At 45.9% G+C, this 12,160-nt stretch overlaps 1 protein-coding gene across 1 annotated transcript in view; it reads left to right on the plus strand.

Moving 5' to 3' along the window:
* The window catches only part of PAPPA (pappalysin 1), a 180,033-nt gene that overhangs the window by 122,014 nt on the left and 45,859 nt on the right, over window positions 1-12,160 (plus strand). Inside the window, exons 12-13 of the mRNA XM_033077497.2 lie at window positions 343-478; window positions 3,990-4,203. Coding sequence (XP_032933388.1) covers window positions 343-478; window positions 3,990-4,203 — 350 coding nt within the window. The remainder of the gene's footprint in view (window positions 1-342; window positions 479-3,989; window positions 4,204-12,160) is intronic.

Genomic DNA, 12,160 nt, shown 5'->3' on the forward strand with positions numbered 1-12,160 from the left:
TTCTCCAGAAGGCAAAATGGGCCAGCCTTCCCAGGGCCAAGCTGCTCCTTTCTGAAGTATGTTTAGAGCAAAACAGCAAAACAATGTCTTTGAGCACTGTCTGCAGAGTCAGTGGTGAAGTCCCCTCATGTGTGACAAAGCTATTGAATTTCTGAGAGGGTTCAGCTTCAGGGCTGTTTGACTTCAGTTTATCTAGTTTGTGTAGGAGAGATTGGAAACGAAGATTTCTGTGTGACCTGGGATGGGAATTCTTCTTTTAAAAGTTCTGGACTGACTCCTGGGGATTTTTTAAAGCCCACCACAGTTCTCCACCTCAGGCTTTGTGGGTTTGTGTTTTCCCAGGCTTATTTTTCCCAGCCTATGGTGGCTGCAGCAGTCCTTGTTCACTTGGTCACTGATGGGACCTACTACCTGGACCAGAAGCAGGAGACCATCGGTGTGCAGCTGTTTGACACCAAAGAGCAAAGCCACGACCTTGGTAAGACTGTGCTGTATTAAACTCCCTCTTTACTGCTTGCTTAACCTGGTGATGCCCCGTTCACCAGTACTCCTGCTCAGTTTTTTTCAGAATGAGACAAAAAAGATGCTTGCTCAATGCTCCAAGCCCTGAGTCTCACTAGTTTGTTGAAAATGATGTGTTTTATACTGACATTTCTCCATAGGTGTTCACTATCTGTTCAGAGGTGATTAGTTCCCCTTCAGTCACTACAGTCAGGGCTATCTCAGTGCTTCTCACCCAGCACTGCCCTGGAGAGACACTGATGGTGCTACAGGTGAACCCTGGGAGCAGGGAGTGAGGGACAGCGAAGGGAGTGTTTCACAGGGAGTGCTGGCTGATCTCTTGTCCTGCTTGCAGGGAGGTCTCCAGAGCCATTGAATGGCCAGCATTCCCCAGGTGAACTGTTTCAGGTGGTGAAATCCAGGCTCCTGGCATGGCCTCAAGCAGAGGCAGGACCTGTGCTTGTGCTGAAGTGCCAGCACAGACAGGTTTTGTCTGTACCCTTGGCACAGGGCCCTGAACTGCAGAAGTTGTGTCTGGTGAATTGATCCAGGCTGCATTTCAGCTCCAGAACCCAGGAGCTCTCCCTAGCTCCCAAATCTGTGTCAGGGTAGGACTTGCATAATCCCTTTCCAGATGTTCTCTGCCTTCTTTCCACTGAGGAGAAAGCTGGCCAGGTCACCTTGAGAGCAGTTTTTAATGAAATATAACTCTCATCCCCCAGCTTTCTGTTTTACCACAGCATTTCAATTTTAACAAGCTGAAACTCAAATGAGCTTCCCACTAGTGATGAGAAGGAGAGAGGGACACAGAGTGACAGGTGTTGGGTGAGCATCCAGGATAATACAGAATTTGGTGGGGTGTGAAGGGAAACAAAGGAAATATGTGTGGTGCCTGTTGTCCAAGAACAAACTGAAATTTGCAGCAAGTTGTGCAGGTTGAGTCAGGATGGCTCACAGTTTGCCAGAGCCCTCAGATTAATCTTACCCTCCTTTTGCAAAACAGTGGCACATAGCTCTATCCCTCTGAGAAATAAATGATGGAGACACGAGCATGCCAGCAGTACTTAATGTGACATTTTATAGGGACAGACAGGCAGACGGGGAGAGAAAGAGAACAAGAAAGAGGAGCAAAGAGGAAACTGAGGGTTAGGTTTTGAAATCTTCAATGAAGTTGCAACATGAGTTTGGCATGGCTCAGCCTGATGTCTGGATGTCCTCCCAGCTGAAATGCTGCTTTCATCATGGAAAAGCCCCTTTGACCTTTCAGAAGAGGCTGCCTGGAGCAGAGGAGAGGTGTAGGTGGGCTACCCAGCAGTTCTCACTCAGGCAGAGCTCCCCGTTGCTGTTCTGTCTGAGCTCTGACAGTGAGGTGACGTGAAGTGCTTTTCCTGGATATTGTATTTCATGTGTTTGAGTTATCACCATGGCAAGCTGGAAACTGCAGCTGAGATGCAAATGTTGGCATGCACTGGGGGCAGGACTGACTGAGACACTCAACAAGCCTTAAGGAGAAGCTTGTGGCAAACTAAAAGTACATCCAAAAAGAAGCAGCAATAATTTAAATCTCGATCAGTCCTCAGTGTGCTGAAGACACTGCCATGAGCAAAGCACAGCCTATCCAGACATGCAGTTTCCTGCCTTGTCAGAGCAAGTGGACTCCTAGAAAATAACTTGAAGCTTCTTCTAAGTCCTGGTAGGAGATGGAGAGGCTGAGATGCCAAACACTTCAGTGCTGTTGGTTCAAAGCCATCGTAGACACCAGGGTTCAGCTGCTGAGCTGAACAAATGGGTGCAAAGCCACAGAAACAGGAGTGATCCTGAGACAGCTCTGACTGCCCCATGGGCACCTGTGCCATCTTCATGGGTTACTGCAGGGGAGTTAAAAAACCCTGACCTGTCCAGCCACCGTCTTCCCGGTCAGGGTCAGAAATAACCAGCAGTGCAGCCCAGCTCTGAGGGTCTGTTCTGTTGTGGACACCACCTGAGTGCAAGGAATGAAGCAGAAGTGAATAAACAGCCTCATACCATAAGGTCTTTCTTGGCTTTCCATCAGAGAAGGCAGAAACTTCCAAGGAATTTGGGAACCCGGGATTTTGAGTATTAACTGCACCTGTTTGTAAGTGAGAAACGTGCACTGTTCCACAAGGAGCTGATATCAAAAGACCTGTGGGAGGCAAGTAGACAGGGAGGTTATTTCAGGGTCAGGTGAAGACCAAAACAAAAAGAGGCTTGCTTTTTTATTTCATTTTTTTTATTACAGGAAGATTTTTTTTTTTTAAGTAGAGGGTGGGAGATAGATGTTTAAAGAGCATGTCTTAATTCACAGGAAATCACTTTCTAAGGAGAAAAATGAAAGCCTTTTTATTCCTTCCCTTTGAGTCAAGAAATCCGAACTGGGAGAAAAAAAATAATAACAGAAATCCCCAAGCCAGTTAAACATGCAAATAGAATTTATTTTATTTTCAAATTTGTAAGTGTATCAGGGTAGCCAAGGGGCCTGGGCCAAAGCCATTCCTGGGTGAGCTCCAGTGAAGCAAATGGATCTGGAGCCAAGCTGATCCTCGGAGTGATGCCATGGAGCTGTGGAGGCAGAGCCTTGCAGGCAGCCAGCAGGCCATGAATCTCAATTAATGAATTTTGAGGGCAGCAGACAGCTGTCTGTCCTCTGCCTTCCCCCTGAGAGGGGTTTGGCCCATTTGAATTCAGGTTGCTTTTACCTGAAGGAGGGAATTTCTTCCCAGCTGTCACTGAGTGCCTTCTCCACTGGACAAAAGGAATTCAGAAGTCTCCTTGCCTCCTCTCTGGTGTTTCTGTGCACCACAACCTTGAGATGCTTTTATTTCCCCAAGACACGATTATTTTCTTCTGAAGTGAGATCACCTGTAAAATCCTCAGTGGCTCCATCACCTTCATTCCTATCTCCAGAACCAAATCTGCCTTTTCTTGCAAAGAACAAGATACCTTAAGGCTCACAACTATTGAAGAAAAAAAATCAAATCTGGGCAATTTTAGTGGAAAACTCACAGAAAAAAAAGTTTTACACTGAGTGCTAATGACATGCACAGCTCCCAACGAGCTGCTGGTGCCCCGGCCCTGGTGCACAAAGCCCCCCAGCCTGCCGGCACTGTTTGATCCTGCATATAAAGGCTCCAAGTGTCCTCCAGGACCTGTTTTACAATAGTGTGACTCTGCTTCCCCCGTGCTGGTTGCTCCTGATTTAGCAGAGCACAATAGAGACGTAGCTGTGGTCTAAAGGAGCGGCTCCGCGGGCCTGGAGAGAATGGCAGCCTTTCTTCAGCTGTCTGGAGGGATCTGCTTCTCTGCTAAGCTCTCCAGAGCCATTTGGGAAGCCCCTCCAGGCAGCTTACCATAACTTTTCAGCTCTATAGGGCCATTCCTCTGGGTGAAATGCCTCTGAAGTGCCCAGGCTTCGGGAAGCAATTGTGTTAAGCCTGACCCTTCCTCTGATCTTGTCTCTCCTCTGGCAGGTGTCCACGTCCTGAGCTGCAGGAACAATCCCCTGATTATCCCCGTCATCCATGACCTCAGTCACCCTTTTTATCACACCCAGGCTGTCCTCATTAGCTTCAGCTCCCAGTTTGTGGCCATCTCCGGGGTGGCCCTGCGTTCCTTCCACAACTTCGACCCCATCACCATCAGCAGCTGCCAGCAAGGACAGACCTACAGCCCTGCGGAGCAGAGGTGAGCGTGTCAGCCCTGCTTCCCTCTGCCTCACAGCCACCACCCCAGCGCCAGCCAGGGCTGGGGAGGGGGCAGGAGGGGCTCAGCAGCTGAACCCTGCTGACCCCTTTGTGTCACGGGTAAAAAACCGGCAGTGTTCTCATTGATCAGGATGGATGGGACATTTAACCCACATGGGATGCTGTTAGTGAATTATTTCCTCTTCCTTTCTCCTCCCTCCTTTGTGCCAAGCCTGGAATTGGGGCCAGTTCACTCAGCACACATTCCCCAGCCCGCTGTGGTGCTGGCCACTCACACACCAGTTCAATCTGAGCCGCTCTGTGCTGCCAGAGTGCCACAGGGACCTCCCACGGAAGGGACAGCGCGGACACAGAGCATCCCTGTGCCCTGGAGGGGCTGGATCCTGCCAGGTGCTCAGCCCTGGGCTGCAGGGCCATGGCCACCAGCATCTGCTGTGCTTTTATGGCTGGGTGAGACCCTCAGCACCTCTCTGGATCCAGCCCCCATTCTGAAAAGCTCTGTGGGACCCCCCAGGATGAAAGGTTTATGGCTACCGTTTTATTCTTGTTGTTATTACAGACACATCAATAGATCACCACCAACCCCTCTCAGTCTCTGCTTTACAGCATCCCACAGAGATCGTGACCTTTCATGGCCTCTGGTGCAGCAGCTTCATGGATCCTTTCAGCGAGGCAGTGAAAAGAAGAGGAGAGAATTTAGCAAAACCCCTGAAAGAATATTTTTTTTTCTTCCTTTGTGAATTCAAAGTTGTGAGCTGTTGTCATACCATAGCAGCAGCAATAGTAAAACAAGTTGCATATCCCAGCAAACCTCTGCTCAGCCTCCTAAGCAAGCTGTCAGGTTTTTTGATAGTGTTCTGACTTGTTGTTAGGACCTGCTTTTATTCCAGGAAAGGCGGGAGGGTGAGAAGGGGGAGAGGGAGGAGAAAATAAAAGTAAAAAAAAAAAAAAAAAAAAAAAAAAAAAGAGTATATCTATAGCTAAATCAATCCAGTCAGTGTGTTCTGACCTAGATTCAAAGCGTCTGATCATTCTGTGTAATAGGTTGTATAAATTCAGAGGCCCAAAGACAGCAGGATCAAGTTTCAGATGAGAAGTCTGGTGGTGGAAGTGTGGCCAAATCCCAGTGCTGAAGCAGGACAGAAAAAGGGCAAGAAAGCCCCACTGGAAGGAGATGATGAGAAGCAACAGGGAGCTCAGGAGGACTGAGACACAGGGCCACATTCCACTGTCCTCTCCAGTTTTCAGTAGGAATTGAACCATTTGTTCACTTATGGAACTAGAAGTGCTCTGTGTTTAGAAAGTTATTTCCTTAATAAAAAATGCATCCCCCTTAGGCAAAGCTTCAGTGAGCCTCTGCAGCCCAGCAACCCGACCTTTAGAAATCCCCTGAGCAACAATCACCTGCCTTTTGCCTCTTACTTTTCTTCTTGATTTTTTGGCATGATTTTGTTTTTGGGATGCACTGAACCCTTTCAGCCCCTGCCCTCACAGACTCCCATCTGAACCTCACTTGTTCAAATAATGTTTTAGTCCTTGCAGGTTCCAGCACTGGTCATAAAGTTTCCCATGTCTATCAGGGAACTAGAAGCTCTCCAAGTAAAGTCCTGGTCCAAAGGCAATTGAAATCAGTGGAATTATTTCCACTGATGACAGTGCTTCAGTCCCCAGTTTGCCTTGGATCATTTGGGTGAACAGATCTGTTTTCTTCTCTATAAAAAACTGCAAGCACTTTAGGTACCCAAGATGTAGAGAAAGTTGTGAATTAAGCTGTGCAGCCAGGAAATAGGAGACACCTTTGCTATCACCTGCTGTCTTTTTCCTCAGTTATTTTACCCAATCCAGGCAGAACAGAGGAAGATAGATTTTAAAAATTACTTCAGAGGTTAGACATGAGTTTTCTGCCTCCCCTGCTCACAGTGTGCCCATCTGATTCTCTTGGGGTGCCAGTTCCACCCTGCCCATCCTTCCCTTCTCCCCTTTTCCCACTGGTTGCATATGCCTAATATGATTTTTAAGGTATTATTGAACTTTTAAAGGAACTTGCCTTCCTATGTGTGCTCATCAGTTTTACCACTTTCATTTTCCTTAGGTCAGCATGGATATTTTTGCCTGCTTTTTGGCCTCTTCTCTACAAGAGGTATTATTTCTCTCTTTCAGGGAGAATTATTTTGCTTGGAGAGGATTTATAGCCAGATACAGATATTTCTAGGCAAGGGTGCAGATTTTAAAGTTGTGAGGGAAAAGAAATATATTGTCTGTTAAAAGTTAACACAGTTTTTATTTTGAGGGTGAATGGATCCCTCCCATGGGTTACTGACAACTTAATAACCAAAAATAAAACATGCACTTACTCTTCTTTCCTAAAATATGTATTATAGTTAATATTTTAGAGAAAAATGGGCTTAAATCTAAAAGTCCAATTGAACTTTATAGGTAGTTGTCCTCAGTCATCATTAGTCGTTTTGAAAATCCATTCCATCCTCCTGAGGACATTTATAGTTTGAAAATTCCTACTTCTGTCCTTTCCAGTTTTATTCTTCCAGTTTTTTGTTTTTTTTTTTCTACTGCGAGTGACTACAGGCCATTTTTTTAGTTGTATTTTTTTTTCAGCAGAAGTTTACCTCACTGCTGGAGATGTGCAGTAAAAATGACACTCTTTATTTTCACATTGCATCCTTAGACCAGATATAATGGCCTGGTTAGTTCTTCTCTTGCACTTTATAGCTCCAATTATTATACTTTTACTATTTCCTGTGTAGCCTCATGCAGTGGACGGTGAAATTGGGTGTGCAGAAGCAGAGGTGTAATTTCCCACCCCACAGTCACTCGAGCAGCAAGAAGGCCTGGTGTGCTGTGGCTGCCTTTGACAGTGGTTCCTCAAAAATCAGGTTTTTGTCTTTTTCACTGGGTAGGAAACATCAGCTGTGGGTCAGCCATTCCTGGCAAAGCAGTTTATGGGAAGTGCTGCTTTTCCTTGGTGGCACTTCACTGCCATGGTCACCAGACCTGTCCCTCCAGCTCCTGGTGCCACTGCTCCTCTCCTGCACACTGCACACTGCAGGCAGGAGGCAGGACAGCCCAATCCACCCAATCCAGCTGCCAGAACTGTGCATTTCCGGAGTTCCCCTCTTTCTAATCCACCACCAACTCTGTGTTCATGCTCCAGACAATCCCCCTGGCTGCCCACAGCTCTCCAGCCTTCTTGCCTCACACTGTCACCATCTCGTGCTTTCTAACGAGTGCAGCAAAAGGATTTTCCTTTGCTTTCTTTGGTTAAACCTTGGCACAGCCTCACTGCCACAGCTTCAAAATTGCTTCTGCAGGGGAGATTTTGGGTTTTCCTCCCTCTGTAAGTGGGCATGTCTGGATGTTTGACACTGTAGACCAAGATCCACCCCTGGCCACCACACCATCACCTGCCCTGGCCTCTGTGGAGAGGTTCCCTTTGAGCTGCACCCTTGGCTGCCCCAAACAAGCCCCAGGGATTCGTAGCCCACTCCAACTCTTCTTTTTGTCTTGTTCTCGCCTGCTGTCAGCTTCCCCAACAAGAAATGATGAAGATAAATCTTCAGCAGCAGAACAAATGCAACCGCTCTTTACAACTCTGGTTATTTTTTTTTTTTTCCCTTTTCATAAGGGGGAAAAAGGGTTTCCTCGTCTCTTTTTGTTGTGAATTAATGCAGCTTTCTCTTTCCCGGTTCGGCCGCCTTTCCCCTGCCCTGCATTCTGTCATTAAGCACAATCTCTGTCAGCTTGCTTCGGGTGAAATTAATGAATTTCTCACAGAACTGTTAATCATAGAAGCTTTGGTCCGTGACATGTGTTATAATTCAATGGGTTTTTAACCTTCGCCCCGTTTTGGTAATTGGCAAACGGCATCATTTGGCTTTTATTAAAGTGGAAGGCAATGCATTTTCTTTGTTTGCCTGGACAGACTCTGGCAGGGAGACCTGTGGGGCTGTTGACTCCCAGGGACACGGTCCCACTTCCAAGCTGGCAGGGTGATGGAGCTTTGAGAGCTTTATCAGTTCAATATGGACCCCCCTGGCAGGAACAGCTCACACCACGGGGTGCAGGCAGGCTGGAGGCACAGCCTGTCCCCACAGAGAACTTGCCCTGCCAGTGATGGGGACAGTGAGGGGGACGTGCTGGCTCGTGTCTCTCCTTTCCCTGGGACTTGCCTTGGGTTGGAACAAGGGTTTTCTGAAAATCTCTGGGTTTAGCTTCATTTTGACCCTTTCAGTTTGAAATAGGGGTTTGCTGGGATCGCTGTCAGAGTCAAACCCAGCAGTGAGGTGACATTGCTGAGGGGACCATAGGTGACACCATTCATGCTGTCACTCTCGTGGATCAGATTTCAAGGCAAACACCTTTTTACAAAAGGGCTTGGTCCTTCTTCCAGTCAGAACAGGTTCACCAGTCCCCATCCAGCCCCACAGATTTGGGTCGATTTTCAAGATTTTGTGCTAATATAAGGAGGCAATGTGCTTTAGCCGAAGATTGAAGTAGACAAAGTCATTGCCTCCTTTTCAGTTCTATTTTTTTTTTTTTTAATTTCTACAGCAAGAAATATGTCTAGCAGCCTCTGCATATATGTTTGAATTAGAGAGAACCTGTTCTTGCCTTTAGAGAACCTCTAGAGAGGAGAACACAAACCCATTGTAAGAATAAATATGTTAGAAAAAAGCCTCAGAGGGCTACATGAGTGTGAGTTGTGTGGATGGGGACACAGGACAAAACCAGATTGCACTTCAGATCTGCAGCCCAGGCTGTGGAAAAGGGAGTTTTTTGCTGTGTCCAAGAGATAATGTTGAGACCCTTCTAAAAAGTGCCCACCATGAGCTTTTTAGGCTCAGAGCTTAGATATGTGTCAGAACCATCAGAAAGGAAATAAATAATGAAGGCACCATGTTAAGTTGAGTTCTTGGAAAAGCGCTTGACCTCAGGGTAAGGAAAAGAAAGTTTGGCTGCTGTAAGCTTTTCGAAAGAGGAAGTCCTGGATTGTTTTTATGTGAGGAAGGAAGAGCTCCACTTAATTGTTATAATTTTCTATAAACATGTTAAAATACAAATGTTTCTAGGATTGTGCCACTAAGGCCCCAATTTAGCAAAGCCCTGAGCTATTTGCTTACATCCCCCTGTAGTCAAATCTATCAGTGGGACTTAACTGTGCTTTTGAAGTTAAGCACATATTTAAGTGCCTTGCTGAATTGGGGCCAATATTGGCACAGAGAAATACAGATTTAGAGCCTAATGACTGAGCTCATTTAGATTTGGGATGGGCAGAATGGATTTGAATAAAGTAAGAACTGGCTCAGAACTTCAGCTTGCATGAGAAGCTAACTGAGTCCAGGGCTTTTTACATCATTGGAACAGTCTGCCTTGATCTGTTTTGAACATGCAATGGAATGTGTGCAAGAAATCCACTGCTCCTTGCACTCAGCTCGGTGTGAAGATGTTGTTTTAGGAAATTGTACACTGCCAGGGCAAGAAGAAGAACAAGTGAATCCTGAAGGAGACCTAGTAAAATAAACATTTGTCAGGGAATGTCCCAGGCACCCACACTTGTTAAGTAAATTGGTAGAGTGGTCCTTGGGTCCTTTGTGTAGCTTTGCTCCAGACTACTTTGTACTTTGGTAAGGACTTTTGGAGCTGATTTGAAATAGGCAGTTTTGATGAAGTCACACAATTCTGACAGCAAGAAAATAGGATAAACTGTCCTATGCCAGGAGTCAACATGAGTTAAAGCCAAAGTGATTTCATTCTCAGATGCTCTTATATTGTTTCTTTCCTGAGGAATGCACATTTTCTGGAACATGTGATGATTGACCACTGCTAAATGGCAGTACCCATGTAAGAGCTTCTGTAATCCACAAATGGATGTGATGGGTTCTTTGTCTAAACTTCCTACTTGGAGATATTAATTTCTCCTTCCTAATTCTGCATTCGCAGAGCTCAATTCAGGATCATGACTTCAAAATTCATTGGGATTTATGGCTGACAGTAGCTGATACCAAATTGGAACCAGTAGCTAGAGAACCAGAAATATTTAAATTAGAAACATTTGGTGGCAGTGGTTGTTTTTTTGCAAAAAGTGAATGGTTGTATTGTTTGTCACTGAAGTCATTCATATAGAGTTACAGACAGAGAGAGCTGCCCAGATGATCTGCTAACCAAGGCATAATCTGGAGCCTGGAGGGGGTGGCTAAAAATGTTCCCTGGCCATTTCAGAAGACCACAAGGGGACTTGTAAACAGAAAGAAGAACATCACAATAAGTGTTTCTTAATGCCTTTGTCTGTGGCGTTTCAGTTCTGTAGGACTTCTAAGCCCAGGCTTGCTCATCTGGTGTCCTGATCTGAACTCCAGAAACCAAATTCTTTTTCTCCTTTACATTGATGGAAATGAAAAGCGATGCCACTGACTGCGGTGACGTTGCTTCAGATTTCCCTCTGTGCAAATTACAAGGGTTTTCTTGGGCTCATCCTTCCCTCTGAAGCCATTCAAGGCTGAATTCAGTGCTGCACTAATTCACATAAGTATTAGATTAACTAAATCTGCTATTATTTTATTTTTCCAACTTTGATGGAAGAAGATTTTCAGATTTTGAGGCAGTTTTGCAATGGGCAGTCGAGGTTTGCAGTATGTGCTTCTGAGAGTGGCTTGGCAATAGTGCTCTTTTTTTCCCCCAGTGAGGCAATTTTCTCAGCACTGCAGCCCTGGCACAGGAGACACTAGAGCTGCAGCCTCACATCTGAGAAATGGAGGGGAGTAAAATGAGAGATGGCCCTCGTGGGTCAGTGTAACCCATGGGATGTGTAACAGGGAGCATTCCACAAAGAATCATTCATCATTTACACTCTCATTCAACATCCAGATTCAGATATTCTTGCCGATGTCAGCTCAGGACTTACTCAAACAGCAGTACCATGAGGTTGGTAGGATTAGGAGGAGGTTGTAAGGTCCTGCTGTGCTCGGGGACCTGCAGGGTGTGAGGGTCGTGGTGTGCAAAGGAGTGTGTAAAGCCTGTGGGTGACACCCTGGGTGATTCCTGTTGGGCATTTGCGAGGCAGGAGCACCTGGCTGTTCTCCTCACCTCATTTCTCTTTGGTGATGACCACCTGGGCACAAGGATGTGCTGCTCACTTGTTCTGCTGCTGCTCCATCCACAGCCTTGTTGATCCTTACTGCGTAGAATCCATGACATTTTAAATCTGTTTGCCAGGCTGGGAGATGCAGTGACTGGAAAATGTGTGAAATCCTTGGTTAGTGGGTGTGGATCCTCCTGGATAGCAGGATCACCCTGGATAGGCCAACTCTGGCAGAGGATCATCCGTTCTGCAGAAGTGATGAGCATCACAGTTGTGCTGATAGCCAGGAGTTTGTTGCATTCAAGGGTATGGAGTTGGCCAACACAGAGGAGGAATTCTCCTTCCTCAGCTCTGTCAGCAGTGATGCTTTGTGCACCATGAGGAACTAAAGTATTTCTGATTGTAGAAATTGTTTAATGGCTCATCACACTTCAGGGAAGGGCCAACACTGAACAAGCAACTTTAAATTACAAGCAGTGGGCACTTCCCATATTAGCACTAGTCTGGGACAGAGAAATGAGTTGTGCAGGTACATAAATACTGTCATTTAATCTGATCCATAGCTCAGTAGAGACATGTACAGATGTGCTTCTCTATCAATAACATGGGGATAACAATTCCAGCCCAGGTGTCTCGTAGGGGTGTCACAAAAATTAATTAGATAATGTCTGCATAGTGCTTTAAACACAGCAAATCACCATGCACATGCTAAGTCAGGGCTTACTAAGCTGAACAGGGCTTTGGTGGCTGTTAACCCTTTTTTCTAGGAGACAGGAATAACTGCTTGAAATCTATTTCAAAATATGTGTATTGATACATTGCTTTCCCTGTTTTCTATCATTTT

Source organism: Catharus ustulatus, chromosome 21, assembly GCF_009819885.2.
Source record: "Catharus ustulatus isolate bCatUst1 chromosome 21, bCatUst1.pri.v2, whole genome shotgun sequence".
Lineage (NCBI taxonomy): Eukaryota > Metazoa > Chordata > Aves > Passeriformes > Turdidae > Catharus > Catharus ustulatus.